The sequence below is a fragment of the Aulonocara stuartgranti genome (genome assembly GCF_965226115.1).
Source record: "Aulonocara stuartgranti genome assembly, chromosome: 1".
NCBI lineage: Eukaryota > Metazoa > Chordata > Actinopteri > Cichliformes > Cichlidae > Aulonocara > Aulonocara stuartgranti.
Window position 1 is genome coordinate 32,316,909 of NC_138939.1, and position 18,567 is coordinate 32,335,475.

The following is an 18,567-nucleotide window of genomic DNA, read 5'->3' on the forward strand; positions in this document are numbered from 1 at the left end:
TCTTTACAGTTCCTTCATGCTGTGCTGTACACCAGTGAACTGTGTGACATGAATATCAATGATCTTGTTTATTGATGTGCATATAAATAAGAATAGGGTCTATTAAGAGCATACAGGTGGTCAATACATTCTAATCAGCATAAGTAAGCTTTATTCGAGAATAAAAAAAGAATTCTTTTTTCTTTTTTGTGGATAAGATAAAGTCAGCACTCTTTCCTGCCTCCAGCCTCTGTATGAGGTGCAGAGAAAAGGTTTGCGTGTGCAGAATCAAAGCCTGTACCCGAGTTATACTCGCTTCAATGTTGTCTCATTACAGCTCCCTCTTGGTAGCCCTGTTCTGACCATTTGCAGGTTTGCAGTTGTTATTTCACCGTGAGCCTTGAACTTAAATTGTATCGGCTCGCCCAACTTTCACATCTAGTGTCATCACTCTTGGTGAGCCAGGTCTCCGGCTACAATCGAGGGCGAAGAGCCCACATTCCAGAAACTAGAGATGGCACGATACCACTTTTTTATGTCCGATACCGATATCATAAATTTGGATATCTGCCGATACTGATATGAATCCGATATAGTGTGTTTTTTTAATCAATAAAACTGTTTTTTTAATATCTTGCTGCATTTTGTATAAGTTCATACTCAAGTTTAAAAAAACAACAACACTAAAGCTATTCTGTTATACCTGTATGCAAAAAAAATATTTCATAGTTCAGCAATACTGATCAATCTAATAAACTTAAACCTACACCATCCTCCCTATTCTGGTATTTTAAAGAGTACTTAGCGTAAATATTAAGCAACCTAACTAATAGGGTTCCAACTCCCAGCAACAACAACAGCAAAAAAATAAAAAATAGGGAACCACCCCTCACCCTCCACCTCATGATGCTTAATCGATGTAATCAACTTTAATTTGATGCAGTGTGAAAAAAATGCACAGAAATCAATTATTTTTCAAGAAATATTAAATAGATTCAACATCTTTCTTTAACAGAATTGCAGACTGCACAGATGGTGCCTTCCCAAAGGAAAAAGTAAAAGCTTACTAGGGTATATATATTAGACTTAATAGTTACTATATACAGTTATGGACTTCTATTCATTTTACATCAAATTAAAACTTCGGGTGTGAGATTCAGATAATTATTTATTAAAAGCTAGACATTTTAAATGAGAATAAGAAAGAAAAGTATGTCTTTGTGCCCCCTTTTCCCTGTTAATGCCCTATCGGCCCCCCTGGCTAAACTTTGCTAGATCCGCCCCTGCACAGTTACCAGCCGTCAGCTACGTAGAAAAGGATCCTGGTGTAATATTAAATAAATTCTAACAACAGATTATCAAGCTTAAACGTGCTGCTGTTGTTCAGCCGCTGGTTCCCTCTTTCTGGTGCAAAGTGGGCCAAAAACAAACAAGAGAGACGGAGTCGCGACAGAAAAGCCGATCAGCTGATCATTAAGCAGTTTCATGATTGAAGTAGCAGCAGGAGAGAGAGAGAAGAGGCAGTCGCTCCATAAATCGGTTGTTAAGCTTAACGTGGGAATGCTTTACAAACATTCAGAGATGGACTTACACACTTGCTTTACTTCTCTCTGGGATAACTTTGTCGGAGATGAAATGCCGGGTTGGTAGCGAAGCTCCAAATGCTCAACCATACCACCAACAGGTCTCGCACACCACAGCCACTCTATCACGTGATGCATACTGCTCCAACGTGCTACGGTTCTGAGGCGAGTTACGGCGTGTCGCAAGTTTTGTGAGGTGCTTTCGTGATATTTAATGGATTGGATTACATTTTTTATTTCTCTCCGATATCCGATCCAGTAATTTAGGTCAGTATCGGATCGGTCCATCTCTACCAGAAACTGTAACTGAAGTTACCAGGGCTTGCGAGTATTACAGTGTATCATAGTGCTTCCTCTTGTAGCACAGTTATTGATACGCTGGTGCCAAATAACAGTGTTTTTGATAATACATCAAACCCAGTCATTTACACTTACCCGTGTTATGACTGTGTGACTCTTCACTTAACTAGTAAATGAGGGAGAGTGAACAAAAGTTGGACTGGGCAGCAAGGAAAAGCTGAAACTGAAAACTATTAGAGATACTGACATAACAAAGCAGTGCATAATACAGTAAATGCAGTCCCAGTCAGAAGTTTGGACACACTCGTGTAATCCTACTTATAGTGACGTCACCTGGGTGATTGTCTTGCAGCAGTGCATCAACATGTTAATCAAAGGCAATGTATCGTAATGATAAGCACTTGGAAGTAGGGCTGGGCCATATCATACCGTTCACGGTAATACCAGTATAATGTTGGGCAACGATAAGAAAATGAAATCTCGCAATAGAATATGGGTAAAACACGCATGCGCGGTGCCTTTGTTTTCATACGCACATGGCGGAAAAAGCATGACGACGACGGCGAATGAGAAGGGCGAAAGTGGATCGTTGAATGAAACAGATGAACCAGAATTGGTTTGTAAAAATGCTGCAACTTCAGTGGTGTGGGACTGGTTTAGCTTTCATCCGTCAGATAAACAACAAAGCACTATTTTTGGTAGAGCGTGCTAGCGGGCCGTCGTTATTACCGTGTTTTTTGGAAAATACGGCACACTTAAAATCAATCCTTTGATGTTTCTGAAAATCGACAGTGCCCCTTATAATCCCGTGCGCCTCATGTATGAATTCTGGTTGTGTTTACTGACCTCAAAACGATTTTATGTACACGGCGCTCGAAAATCTGTCAAATGTTTTAGTACGACTTTGCTAAGCTAGGAACCCGCACTGCTTGATGGATTGTCGGAGCATTACGGCTGTCGTAGGCAGGAGCCTCTGCGGAGTGATACGTACTGTGCTTCAACATAATATTACCATATTGTGTGTAATTAAGTTTTGTGGATATTATACATGGTTATGCTGAGGATTTGTTGGCCAATATTCACTGGAAATGCCTTTTGGTTAAACTGTCAGCAAGGAATTTGTATTTGCACTGTTAGATTTTTAGATAACTTTAATGCACATAAAAAACAGCTGCTCGTTTAAGTGAAAATACATTGATGTGGGTTTTTTTTGCACTAATAAAGTTGTGGAGTTGTAAAGTATTTTGTCTAGTGTCAATTATATCGTCAGTTATATCGTTATCGCAAATTTTCAAATGGATATAGTGATAAATATTTTTGGTCATATCGCCCGGCTGTACTTGAATGATTCCCATCCCTACTGTGAAGTGTGAATCCTTCCCTCGGGATCAGAATGTAAGCATGATGTTTTGTGGCAGCGGCGGTGACTGAACTGTTGTGTATGCCCGCTTAAAAGGGACATCAACGCAGTCGTTTTCACCCGACGTATTTGCCAGATCGGTCTCTCTGCAACTCATTCATCCTCCTCACACAAGTTGAGGGTTTGTCTTTGTCACACAGTGGAGGAGGTCCAGTACACGCTGCTCACTGGCACATACAGATGGCCGTAGTGTGATTTTCTTTGTCCTAAAGCTGACACAAAAAGTCACACTGGCTTTCCACGATTACAACCCCCTCGGTTTTAATAATATGTTATTTTAGATAAGAAATGAATTTCAGCTTTAAAGTAAATAAAGCATGAAAAATGAAAAGGGGAAAAAAGGAAATTACTAGTAATTATCTGGATGTGTTTCTAAGTCTCTGAAATGCTCTATTACTTAAACTGTTCCTTGATTGTAAAATAAGTTTACTGTAATCATAATTGAAATCAGTGTGATACTGTTGTCTTTAAAGGTAAGGTAGCAGACTTTTTGGCTAAAGCGGAAACGTTTAATTTGAGCTGCCTGTTAGTATATGATGTATAGCATGCAAATTAGATGAATTTACCCATAGAGTCAAAGGGGAGAGAGATAGAATTTTACAACTGGCTATAAAGGAACCATGGGATTGTCTGTGTAGCGTTTGATGACATCAGTGAGAAAAGATTTGCATAATGCTGAAATGGTTTTATGATCTTTATGCAAAATACACAGTTATTGCAGGGACTTGTACTAAAAGGCGTGTAGTTCAAGCATAATTTGAAAAGGGCACAGGCATTAAAACGGCACAATTGCCGGAATTTTCCTGCGCGCAAACGTGCTCGCCACATTTGTTGCTCCTGTGGGTTGGAAATTAATAATGAATGCTAATCTGTTATTTGTAAATGCCACCAGCTGACCATGTAATTTCCCTCTGTAGGGTTGGGTGACTACAGCTCTGCTCCCAGCCAAGATCCTCAACAGCCACGTGATGGGGATGGGTTTGTCCCAGCGCGCTCGTTACCTCAAGAAGCAGAAGCAGGGGTAGACGGATCGGTGGAGGCCAAGACAGAGGGATTAACGACTCGTCCGACTACCATCATCATCATCACGGACCCGAGCAGATGAACGTGACAGTTTCTGGGCAAACATCTCAGTTTTGTCTCCCTCTGATATTTGCTAGCTCATAGATGATGTGAGGCAGTATCTGGCCACATTAAAAGCATTCAATCCAAACAGTTGTGCAAACAATATTGATTAAAGCGTTGCTCTTTACTAAGTGAACAGCTTTAATGAATGGGACACTAATGTTAAAACTAAAACCAACAACAACAACAAAAAAATAACCATCTGTCTGCAAAGCGTAATCAAAAAATGAACCCCGCGGGAGAAGATTTAAAAGATTTGGACGTGTCTGTTGTTTCAGACCTCCTGTGAGTTTGTGGACTAGCTTCAAGCTGCTTAATAAAAACTGGAGGCGCTTACTGTTTTGAAAGCACTTAGTGAGTTATCAAGACTTATGAAAAGTTTATTTTTTCAACCATTTCTACTGTGATGTTAAAAACTTCCTTAATTCCATCATTGTTGTCGTCTGCAAACGCACAACTTTCTGTTGAAAAGTACCACATGCTTATTCAAAAACATCCTTTTTTTTTTAAACTTCCTCTACTGTTGATGGGTTAGCGAAGGTGCTGCTTGTGTCATTTAACCCAACTATACATTGCGTGTATAAACATGAAGAGCATAGAGGGAGAGTTTGTGATGGTTAGAATACTAAAAATGTGTTTTGTTTACAGTCATGATTGAGTTTCCGTGTCATTCTCACAGCACACTTGACATTCCAAAAATGTATTTTATTCCACGATAAATGAGTGGGTGGCTTGTTTTTTTTTTCTATGCAGTAAGTGGGTCACATCAACATTTATCTCCATCTTTACAGACGTTTTATTTTTATTTTTTCTCAAGTCTTGGATTCGCTGAAATGTTGTACCCCATGTACAGATGAAGTGAAGCAGAAAACAAATTCTAATCTGACATTTGTTTGACATTCTTTTGTGACTTTTGACTTCATCCAGTATGGCAGTAGTGGTCTCACACATTACTTGCTTTGTTTGGAGTAATCTAAATGTTGTTAAGGTGTACTGTCGTTGCAGACATCAATAAAAATGCTTTTCAACTAACTTCATCCAGTCGTTTGTCCACATGTCCTGTGTTCAGTCACCTTTTTTACCCCTCAGCCATAAAAGGCTCATAGGGCATTGTTGTCATCCCGCTGGGCAGGCAACGTGGACACGCAAGTTTGTGAATATGATAAATCAAGAAGAAGATGATGTAGGATTTTCAAATTGATACCATAGGTGTATTTACTAAAAATCTTGGGTGCATTTGAATCTCAGTGACCTGGATGTCATGTTTCTGAAAATCACCTAGGATTTTCACATTTATAGCCATCGGTGTATCTAGTAGGAAGCTGAGGGGTAGCAATGGTAGCCACCAGTATTTTTCGTAACTGGCATTTTGAATTGTGTATTTTAGCCAACTAGCCATTCTCTTCCACTTATTCTTATCATGGTCGTAGGGAGGCAGGAGCCTATCCTAGCCACCAAAGGGCGAGAGGCGGATTAAACCCTGAACAGGTTGCCAATCTGATGCAGGGCTTAACACAGCAAGACAGACAACCATTCGCGTTCACATTTACACCTAGGGGCAATTAAGGCTCACCAGTTAACCTAACCCCACTAATTGCATGTGTTTGGACTGTGGGAGGAAGCCGGAGCTCCCACGGAAATACCAGGAGAACATGAAAACTCCACACAGATAGGCCCTGGCCAGATTGCAGACTCAAACTCGGGACCTCCTTGCTGTGAAGCGACAGCCGACTACAGTATGCTTCATGTATTTTAAACTATATTAATCAAATGTGTCAGTTAGGTCTTTGTAGTTTTAAAAATTTTATTCTTTAGGATTTATAGTTGGTTAAAATATAAATTAGCTTTGTAGACAGTCATCAGTTACCAAAAAATTGCAGTTCCTGAAATGCCCACTTAAGGCTGCCTTGAAAAGAGAGTCGACCGCACTGATTCCTATGTTAAAATGCCAAACTTTACATCATGTTCAGACCCTGGAACGTAAAACAAGTTTGGTCTCTATAACTGAACACCTGCACACTTGTGCAGATAGTGATTTATTTAGTTATATATATATTTTTTAAAGAGAGGAAAGTCTAAGATGTTTTGTACATATGCAGAGGAAGGATATAGTGAACAAAGTATGGCAACCGTGGCAACCCCTAAATGGAACAGAAGAAGAAGATAAATTGCTACATTTTTATTAAAGCTTTAACTCTGCATCATGTTCGCACAAGTGGACCTTTCAGCTGTGGTTATCGTGTATTTCCTTGCTGTGTGGTTTATTTCACTGTCCAATAAGTCTGAGGTGCCTCGGTGGAATTCTACTATCTTATTAGTGTGGTATCTGTGCATGAATTAGCAGGCGTTTGTGCACACAGCCTAAGGATGTACCCTGCCTACAAGGCTTACTAGTATTAATCTGATAATTTTCAAATCCATCATCTTGTCTAAATGTGGTCACTTCTGGCTCCAAAAAGCCAACCACAAATCAGTTGGTAATGTCACTACGTTTTATGTACAGCCTGTGGTTAACGTGTGTGTCTATCACATACCATCACACCTAAATGCTAAGTGTAAAAACTCTGTAAACTCTACTGTGTAATGAATTTGTCTTACATACCTATATTTAACACTGTGCGTGCTAATTACCAGCTCACATAGCTTCCTAATGTGGCTTTTTACCATTTTTGTCATTTTCACAGTCCATACCAATGTGCTGCTTTTTCACTGTTCTGCCTCTTCCCTCCCAAACATCACTGTCCGGTTCCCATGCCAACAGTTTCTGGGAGATTATTCCGGTGCACTGGTATGGAAGCTGCGGAAATGTGTCATCACAGAGAATGTAGGAGGGGAGAGGAGCTCTGTGTGGAGGGATGCCCAAAGGAAGAAGCGAGTGGGCTGCGGAGATGTATATAAAGAAGATCTCAGTGGCGATCAGACTCCACTGCTTACTCGCACTTTGTAATTTCACTGCAGAGTTTTAAGAACGACGAGCAGATTGGAAAAGGAGCAAAACAGGATCTCTCACATCATCTTATCAAGCAGAACCTTCAGAGAGATGTCAGCCAGCTTTTGCTGATTGACTACTTCATATTGTTATAAATTTTACTCTTTTTTGTTTTAATTTATTTTTGTATTTTCTGTCCCAAAACAGTCCAGGCTGATTTGACACTCAAGAATTTTTAAAACAAAACCTTTAAAGTCGTACATGCTACGCTTCCGTCTCCCTTAAGAGCTTCACTGTCTACAGCTCATCATCCTCACATTTGGGCCACTGTTCACCATGGCGACCAGCATGGACACGCTCCCTGCCCATCTGCTGCCTTTGGTGATGGAGGAGTTTCCCCAGTCTCTGGCCACAGCTTGTGTCTGCAGGGCAGGACAACGTGAGCCCCGCCTCCGCTGCGTGCAGTGTGGCATCATCGAGGAGGAGGAGGAGGACTGCTCCACCCTAGAGGAGGACCAGGCCCTGCGCTCGTTCCTGCAGACCGTGGAGAGCCTGAGGAGGAGTACCAGATGAGCTGATCCAAAGGGAGTTCTAGCACGACTGTGACATGTTTGACCTATTTGGCTTCCCTACAACCCGTTTGGACCAACAGATGTCTACAGTGTTATGGATGCAGACTGTGCTGACATGAAACCTCTGTGGGTGGTGGTTTTTTCACCATCATTGTTGGAGAACATACAGTACATGCCAACTTGGCAGCAGAGACTGCACTGAGTGAAGACATTGAGAACTCTTTGTTATCATAGAGCCAGTTCAAAGGTACTGGCATATACATATATTTTATCTACACTGTCAGAACAAATGACCTTTATTGTATTCAATATGTGCACAGCTTTACCATCACCCTGCCGCACTGCTATTTGTCATGAACACGATTAGCTTCCTTGTTGTTTGTGTTCATACTGCCTGCTGTTAAGATTTTGAATTTCATATAAAAACTTTGTGTTTGAACCTTTATTTTGTTGCCTGTCTGTAATTAATATATAAAATTTCCAGTTAAAGCTGAGAAAAACGCTCAGTACATCAATATGCTACAATTATTCATACCTTATAGTAGAAGCTGTGTTTTGAGGAGGAATGTTGATTTACAAGCTATTAGATTTTTTCTTCAGGGCTAACCAGGCGGTGGCACTATTGACACACTTTCTTTGAGCTACAAAGCGCAGAGTATACTGTCCTACTCAACAGCCCAGCTTAACGCCATATTCACAGCTGAAATCTTTAAATTATCCGTGTCACTGCAGATATAACTCAACTTTATCTTTGAGAAATAAACAAAAGAAGCAATTGTGAAGAAAGAGCTACACTGCTGCAACACACACATAAAAAAGGTGATGAAGGATTTTCACCTCTTCTTTTTTCCCATCATGTGACTGATTTCTTCTCGCTTTGATTATCAAAAAGGTTCTCTGCACTATCAAGCTCCAGCTCTGCTTCATCTTTGCACTCTCATAAATGTGATAGTGTTTCAAAGGCAAAAACAAACCCTTAGTAAAGGAGCTGTTACACAGAATGAATGAATGAACAGTTGTTTGAATCACGCATGGGTTCACTTGCTGTTTCTCCATTTCTCAGTGATTTTTTAGAAAATAGTGAAGAAAAAAAATTTTTTTTTTTTTTTGAAAAACACTCTGCAGATGTCTGCTGTATAAATGAATTCAATTACAGATACTGTATGCCATCTGGAGCCTGTTTAATTTTTGGTTGTTATGTAAATATCATTTCATTGTGGAGGAGCTTTTTCAGATTTCTGCATGCTGGAAAACAACTCTTTTAATTCCCTTTGCTCCGTCACTTAATGTTGCGATCACTGCAGTGGTGTTCAAGTCAGACGCTTCCTTCCCAACAAAACTTTTGCCACCAGACTGAAGGCCGCAAATATTTGGTTTTAAATCATTCATATTAAGAAAAAAGAATTACTCACAGTAAAATAATGAATATTTCCATTACTCATTCATTAAAAGCTATGTGCAGGAATGCCCTCAATAAACCCTTAGACTGTCATTGTAATTTGAAAAAGCAATGGAGGTAATTATATATACATACACAGGCTGAAAAAGAAAGGTTTCATGTGATTCTATAGAGTCCTGTGAAAAGGAAGAGAAGAGAACAGTTTAAGTTCGAAAAGTTGCAGGAGATGACCATAATCCAGAGCACTATATTTTGAGAAAAGCCTATCACAACACAAATAAACTCATACCAACTTTTAAGCACGGTGGTGGAGGGATGATGATTTTTTTTGGGCTTGTTGGTCACCTTGAAATTACCGTGTTGACCATGAATTCCTCTGTGTACCAAAGTATTCTAGAGCCAAATGTAACATCACCAGTCCAACAAATACAACTTGACTGAAAATGGGTCATGGAACAAGCGATCTAGATCTCCAATAGAATGACTGAAAAAGAATCATGGTGTTACAATGGCCTAGTAAAGGTTGCCTCAACCTGAACTTAAATGCTATGAGGGGGTCTTATAAGGGCAGTACATGAAATGAAACCTCAATGAACTGAAGCAATGCTGTAAAGAAGATTTTGGGCAAAATTCTGGAAAAATGTTCCAGTGGTCACTTTTTTTTGCTAGGCTTAGAGATATACAAAGACTGACATTATGTGGAAAAGAGCTCAGCCTCTGTGCACTTCTGAGTCCACCTTAGGACAAATCACCAATCTGTTATAAGGCTAACACAGACAGACAACCACACTTACCCTGACATCTATAGGCAATTTGGAGTTGCTGACCTGTATGCAGTTGTGCCTCTGAGGAAGGAAACCCACACATGCAGTACAAAGGGTGAACATGTAAACGCTGCACAGATAGCTTCCTTCAAATTCAGACCTCCTTGTTGAGAGCTGACATGACAAATATTGAGTTTATTGAAGCATTTCTGAAATATTTTTGTCCAGTGTCCCAAGACACCCTGCCACAGCCAAGCTCAGCTTGTGAGACAAGAAGGACACTGCACAATCACACGTCATGGCTGGAAAAACATTCACCGACAGCACAGTGCAAGCTGCAGGGTTTTTAGAACTATTTGTCCCTGCGGAATTTCCTTGTTTAGGGTACTGAAAGAAAACTACAAAGTCCTCTGCTAGATTAGGGTTTTCCTCTAACTATAAAGTGGAATTAGGACAGAATGTACCAACAGCGTACCATTTTGTAAATGTAATAAATGGTATTCTTGATATATGAAGAAATTTGTTCACAGTAGGAATAAATGACCACACTGATACACCTGTATAAACATTAGGTGTACTAGAAAAATAAAAAGGTTTAAACATTTGAGTTTAAAGAATTAAAAACAATTAAATTCACCTTATTTGACCTTTTAATAAATAAAGAGAAAAAAAACATTATTAGGATAAATGGAACAGATTTGTACTTTTTGTAATAACCCAATTTTGCATTTATTAAATTAGTTGCATACAACATTTCTACGGTTGCACTTAGATATGGTATTTTATTTTTTATTTTTTTACCACTGTTGCTGTTTTTCTGGCATAGAGTGACTAATGGAGTTCATTTAGAGTAAACTAATGGTGACATTATTGTCTGTATTTTTCTTAACATCACTGGGTTCATGTTATGCCAGGTCATGTGTAATTGACCACTCTAATAGGATGCATTTCAAAGGCTAGTTTATCTGGTTTTAGCACACTACAGCACAAATGAAACTTAAACTAACACCGCAGCTTAAGTTTAAAAAGTTTTTATAGTTTGATTTATAGTCATAGATTGTGTGTGTGTCTGTGTGTGTGTGTGTTATGCTGTATTGTTAAGTTTGATCAATTATTATTCTTATTATTTTAAGCATCCATGTAGACACTATAAATGACTTCGACTATAAATACTGTGCTCTGTAGCATTCGTGCATGCTACATTCTTTACTTTTTCCCATATACTCTCACTTCATTAGGTATGCTTATTCAACTACTTGTACACACAAATATCAAATCAGCCAATCAGATGGCAGCAAGTCAGTGTATTTAAGCATGTAGACATAGTCAAGATGACCCGCCGAAGTTTAAACTGAGCATCAAAATCGGGAAGAAAGGTTTTTTTTACTGAGTTTGAATGTGGCATGGTGGTTGTTGGTGCAAGATGGGCTGGACTGAGGTTTACAGAGAATGCTCAAAAAACAGAAAATATCCAGTGATATTATCTGGGTCAGAGGAGAATGTCCGTGCAGAAGAGCCTCTCTGAAAGAACAACATGTCAAACCTTGAAGCAAGCAGAAGACCACTCGTATCAGCTAAGAACAGGAAACTGAGGCTACTAACCATAATTGGACAATGGAAGATTGGAAAAATGCTGCTGGGGCTAATGAGATTTCTGCATTTGAATGGTAGGGTAAATGTTACAGGCCCCACTATGATGGGCACGTAGCCAGATTACGATCCTGTAAAACAGGAGAGAAAGTGAACACAGGAGACACGCTGCCGTTCGCCTGGTCAGTCTTGCCAGAATTTATTCATACAACACAAGCATATCTGCTCCACTCTTTTGTTAACTCAATTTCACAATAACTGCTCATTCCCTCACATGGCTTGTTTTCCACCAGTACATTTCAATATTAGTCCACACTACTGGCATAAAACAACAAAGGGTTTAAATGACTGAAAGAAATGACAACTACACCTCATTTCCCATAAATGAGATAAACAAAATAACTCACATCATCATGGTAGTGTCTTATCATAGAAAGGAAACTCTACTTTCAACATTACTGCACTACTTTCCTTGCCAGCATTTTTGTTGGCCGTACTCTTATTAGCTCTCTCGCTTCATATGTCTTTTTCAAACCAGTTAGATTCTAACACTGAAACAGCAAGTTTACACATGACTTCAGGCGGGCTCAGAACACTTTACACACACGTTATACAAAACATTTGTCATGAACACAAAGCTACAAGTTTATCAGGAACTGTAAACCCAACTGGGTTGGTGCTTCTTATTATTATATGGAGTATTATACGCAGTTGCAACAGCTTGCTAGCGTTACCCAGGCATACAGCCTAGCTATAACATCCTACAGAGCTAAAGTAGCTCACATAGCGACAGTATAATACATCACATATCACAGACCCGTCTTATGTCATGAAAGTTTAAGTATCACAGTGTCCAGCTGTGTGTTTCTTTATGTTTTTGACCACATTACTGACCTGTAAAACAGGGGAGAAAGTGAACACAGGAGACACGCTGCCGCTCGCCTGGTCAGTCTTGCCAGAATGGAAAACTTATGCACCCGACTCAGTTCCCAAAGCACGCTGCTGCCCCCTACTGTCCAAAGTGTTATACACTCTCCTGGCAACAGGGAACTTACATGACATTGTGGATTTAAATTACACCAATAAACCAGCAAAATAAAACATGCATAATAATCTCCATATATCACAACACTTAACTCACAATTGTGACCACATTTCTGTGTGGATCACATAAACATCAAGAAAGCATCGAAATAATAATAATAATGGATTGCATTTATATAGTGCTTTTCGAGACTCTCAAAGCGCTTTACAATTCCACCACTAATCTGTTGCAGACTTGTGGTGGAGGATATTTTCTTGGCACACTTTGAACCTCTTAATATCGACTGAACATCATTATTATAGCTGCACAATAGCCTGTGTTTCTTCTTTTCTTCTTCTTTCAGCTGCTTTCTTTTGGGTCGTGACAGTGGATCACAGTGGATCTCTCCTTATCTCTAGCATCCCCTTTTGTCCTCCAGTCCAACCATGTCTTTTCTGTGGTCTTCATCTTTGTCTCCTGACTGGCAGCTCCATCTTCAACATCCTTTGTCCAATATATCCTCTATCCCTCCTCTGCACGTGGACAAACCATCTCAGCCTTGGCTCTCTTCACTTTGTCTCCAAAATACTCGTGCTGAGCTGTCCCTCTGATACACTCATCTCTAATCTTGTTTGTTCTATTTTTTTTTCCAATGAAAATCTTCAACTCTGCCACCTCCAGTTACTTCCTGTCTTTCATCAGTGCCACTGTCTCCAAAATATACATCATAGCAGGTCTCACAACCTTCTCCTTTCACTCTTGCTGCTATCTGCTGGTACATTTCCATCTCTATCCTTAACCACCTGAACCTGCTGTACATCCTTTCCAGCTTGATTTGGAAAGCCAAACAGAACAAGTCCTTTTCTCCTAGTTTAGTATCCTACCTCACATAAAACTCACTATAACCTTTTTACTTTGTCTCTGCCACCTTTCTCTTTGCTGTATGTCTAGCAACCCACTACTCCTGTCATACTTTCACCTTCCCGACTATCACTTTTTCTTGGCTAACCTCTTCTTTCCTGTGCTTCCTCTTTCCACCACCAAGTCTCCTTGCCCTCTTTCCTTATTAGTAGTTTCTCTTGTCTCCCACAGCTGCACTGTCCCAGTCATCCGGTGAGGTTTCCCTACCACCCAGAGCCTGTCTCTACTCCTCCCTGGGCTCTCTGCAACATTCTTTCTTGGTTCTACCTTCACTCGCTTCCTCTTCTTGGTTTCCACAGCCATCCAACAAATTATTGTCCAGTGGTGCTTAGCTATATTCTCCCCTGACACAACACCTTACAAGCTCCTATCTCTTTCAGACTGCACCTTCTGCATAAGATGCAGCCCACTTGTGTGCAGCAACCTACATGCAACCATTTTCACTCTTTTCACAGAATCCACCATCATCTGTCTTGCTGTATTTCTCTCAACACCACACCTACCCAACACCTCTGCTCCCTTCAACTAAATGTCCACTGAAGTCTGCTCCAATCACCAAAATTCCCCTTTGCTTTTATCTGACATCCAACCTGTGGGGCATACACACTGACAACATTCATCATTACCCCTTTGATTCCCAGTTTCAAACTCACAGTCCTCTCTGACACTCTCTTCACCTCAGAAAAACTATTCACAGAGTCTTCAAGATAGCCTATACTCTATTTCTCTTCCTATCTATACATTGGTACAGATAGGAGTCCACCCCTGCCTTGCTTCTCTTCCACATGGTCTCCTGAACACACTACATATCTACCTTCTTACTTTCCATCACATCATCCAGCTCTCTCCTTTTACCAGCCATAGCTCTTACATTTAAAGTCTCTTCCCTTACCTCCAAACTCCTTTCCTTCTCTCTCGCTGCCCCTTTCTTCTTTCTTTGTTTTTGGCCAGCAGTAGCACAGTTTCCATGGCACCCTGTCAGCCAGCAGCACCAGAAGCAGTCGTCGTTAACCCGGGCCTCAACTGATCCGGTATGGAAATCTCATTCTTTATGCCAAGATTTCAAGCCAGATGCCCTTCCTGATGCAACCCTCTCTTTTTATCTGGTCTTGCGTCTAGAACTATGAGTGCACTGGCCCTTAGCTCCCCTTGGCTAGGTTTACAATAGCAATAGTAGGCCATTTTATTTTTACTCTTTTTATTTGCAGGATTTTTTTGTGGCCGAGTTTAATGTTATTAGAGCTCTAATTGTTTGTAATGTGCATTAGAATGCACTGCTGATTCAGCTTAGTAATTATACATAAATAGGCTAATTATGTTGGGGGTAGAAATGATTTTGCACAGCTTTCCCCCTAACCTGCTTCTTACTGTTGTTTGAGGAGGATTTCCTTTTTTGCTCATTGTAAACTTGAACGCTGTGTAGAGATTAATATTGTACATTGGTTTTAGGGATGTGGGCATACTGCTGTCTTGGACTCTGATCATTATCACAGTTTGCACAAACCAACTAAAAGGTAATTGTATGTGAGTTATATGGGTTATTCTTTCTTTCTTTCTTTCTTTCTTTCTTAGTAGCTAATATATGATCTAAGAAAGAAGAAAAGACATTTAAATTTACAAAAAATGAGTAATATTTATGAAAAGCCCTTTTTTGGTTAAAACGTATGTGTGAGGTCCTTTGACGATCGAGTCAATAATTTTTAATCTCTTAAATGAAAATAAACATTTGTATAATGATGAAAGAATGACTGGATTTTATTTTTTATGGAAGACTCTTTATTTGTATAGTTTTTCATGTTGAAATTTTATTTATATGATCATGTATACTACTGTGCAAAAGCCAGGAAAGGAGCCAGAGTTTTTGTCATCTTTAAACAGACCTTGAGCAATACTTGAATTTAAAAAAAAAAAAAAAATTGCTTTCTTTCCACTCTTCACAAACACATATAATTCAGTTCCCCCTCTTTAGTTGCTTCTACAGAAAATGTGTGTGTGTGTGTGTGTGTGTGTGTGTATGTGGGGGGGGGGGGGGGGGGGGGTCCAGTAAGGATCAAATACAAGATCTAAAGAGTGGATCTGGACCTTCCTTTGATCCATCTACTATTTGCCAAATTGTCATCAGAAATGGTCTCAGTGGGTGGCTGTTAAGAAGACATTTTTAAGAAAGGCAAACAGGAAGAGGCATGCCAAAGTCAGTATTCCAGGTACTATAATGTAATAAATATCAATATCGAAACAGCAGGTCAGAAGAGAGGTACAGTGAGTGTCTACAGCCATCTGTAAAACACGATGAAGGCTCTGTAATGACCTGGGGCTCATTTTTAACAAGCATTGTTGGGGATCTTGTCAAAACTGATGGAATTATCAACGGAGAAAAATACCATTAGATGTTGATGAATCATGCAATACCATCTGGAAAGCATCTTCTGTTTGATTGGAAACAAGAAAAATATATAGTACAATAAAAAAAAAAAACATTCCCAACAGTCAAACTGCCAGTGTGAAAGACTATCAGTCATGGATTGACCTTCCCAGAATCTCAAGACTACTTAAAGAAATAACAAGACAATTGTCTAAGAGAGTTCAAGATAATGTGAATGAATTGTATTTCCATGTTTCCAAGAAATGAGCAGAGCTCATGACTTTTGAAGATTAATGTATTTAAAAATGACAGAAAGACTTGGTAAAATAAGCAGTAACATCTATGGGAATACACATTTCCTATTTACAGTGTACTGTAATGTGGTTTTAATGTCTCTGCACTCCTCATACTTACTGACCAGTAAAACTACTTGAACTCAGTGAAACTCGCTTATGTGATGCATTTCTATACTATTCTTCATATCTTAATTACATCTTGGCTGCAGTGTGCTGCTTTGACCTTTTCGCTGCTCCTTCATTCAACTGCAGTCATTGTCAACTTTGTATCTGTCTATTGGTGGTCATCAGCTGCTTATAGCTATATTTCATGAGGAGATTGCCAGCTCCAAGCCTGAGGTTTTGTGATTTTAATATGTATAAGCTCATAATAATCAGCTGCATAACTGATGTGTCTCAGCCTGCCTGCTACATATCAGGTGGTAGGCTAGATTTAGAGTTGTCCTTCTTGTTTCACTAAAAAGTATATTCCCTTGTGGTTTTAGACACCCAGAAAGGGAATGGCGGTTGTTGCCTCTGGCTAATTCTCTAACTGTGCTGCAAAAAAAAAAAAAAAAAAAAAAAATTGCAGCAGCCACAGCTGCTCTCTTGTTGCATTTCATAAACCACCACATAAACCCACCTTCACCTCAGCATCCACCTGTAGGCTCCAAGTCTAAGTTTCCCTAGGGGGATTTTATTATCGTCACTCCCCAGTTGCTGCTACGCTGAGACTTGCTTTCGCTTGCAGTGAATGACAAGCTCAGTCACCAAATATCAACTCTCAACATGCTCTCTTTTTTCTACTTGAGCTGGCTGCCTGAAAAAAATTATACATCTTAGAGAGGGAATAAATATGACCTTTTTTCTATTTCTTTCACAGTTTTGATGAAGAGTTGCACAACAGCTGCTCACAAATCCCACTTTACACTGGCTATTTTGGTGATATCCTGTTCTGATGCCCATTTTTTTAAGCGCTCAGAAACACTTGTTTTAAATGGCCAGTAGCATACAGTTTGGTTGAATGTTGAGGAAAATCAACAAATGATGGTGAAGGAAGTCAGTAGCACTCAAACATTTCACTACAGTGCTCTATCTAATGCTTTTTCCTCACAATTTAAGGTAGCACATAAAGGCAAGATTTTTTTTTAATATTTCCAAATTGTAAATAGATTTTCTTTAGATTACCATCTCTACTGAATCAACTTACACACATTCACAATTTACTCTTCTGTACTTTGCGGCTCATAGCCACACCACAAGAGTGATTTGATCTCAGAAGCTAAGCATCAGGCGAAGTTAACGCTTGGGACACCACCTGCTGTAAATTAGTGGATCAGTGGTGTAGAGTTTAGCTCTCAAGGGTTCACGGCCTTCTTGCATGGAGTTCTCCCTGTGCCTGTTTGGGTTTCTCCAGGGTACTCAGACTTCTCTCCACAGCCCAAACAAATGTTAGCTGGTTAGCTAGTTGGCAGAGATGGGACCACATCTGAGGGGCCAAAGAAATAACTTTAGAGAGCCGACTAACCCGGAGAAGCGTCTAGTTGCTGTCTGAGATAATGCCAATGCAGTGGGCTCATTGGTCAGATCTGTTTATTTGGATCTGAAAGAATCGAAAAATCCTGCTTGGTCCAAAGCCACAAATTCGTTCAGTTAGAATAGCTGCATTAAAAAATAGGTGAGTCCAAAAAATATTTTTAATGCACAAAAAAACCACACATCCGGTGTGTAAAGACCTTAAATTGCCCATGTTAGGTACATAAAGGGCTTGATGGTTTCTGATTATGATCAAAACTTTCTGCCCCTTTACCCCTTGCCCCCATAAATATGACATTTGACAACCTCCTCTTAATCCTGAGTTTTGGCACCTCTCGGAGGGCTGGAATATGCTCCAGGTTTTTCCAAAGGTATTCCTAGTAAACTGGGCAGTCGAAACTGCTCAGTTGAGGAGAGAGAAGCAAGGGTTACCCCTAATAAGCATCCAGTTAAAAGACACATTCCTGTGTTTAATAAGGTGCCACATTAATGAAGTTCACTGGAAACAAAAAAGAGAAGGGAATATTGCCTCAAGAATAATTAGCAAAATATTTACCAATACCTATCATCTTCCCATCCCATGTCCAAAAATCAAACCTCCTTTTCCTCCTTTCCTGGCTCCAGTTTGCCTGTGTACACAGAAGACCTAAGCTGAGTAGGGGAATAGATACAGTGCTACTCACTGCACTGTGTGTGAGTGTGTGCGTGTCTGTGTGTGTAGTGCGAGTAATTACATTTCCAACAAAAGGTTCTGTGGTTGTATTATAGCTGAATATCGGAGGCATTGA

At 39.8% G+C, this 18,567-nt stretch overlaps 1 protein-coding gene across 1 annotated transcript in view; it reads left to right on the top strand.

Annotated features, from left to right (window-relative positions):
- hsd17b12b (hydroxysteroid (17-beta) dehydrogenase 12b) overlaps nt 1–5,444 on the top strand; it is a 29,296-nt gene extending 23,852 nt beyond the window's left edge. Inside the window, exon 11 of the mRNA XM_082529453.1 lies at nt 4,200–5,444. Within this exon, the coding sequence (XP_082385579.1) occupies nt 4,200–4,307 (108 nt within the window). The 3' untranslated portion in view covers nt 4,308–5,444. The remainder of the gene's footprint in view (nt 1–4,199) is intronic.
- The last annotated feature ends 13,123 nt before the right edge of the window (nt 5,445–18,567 follow it).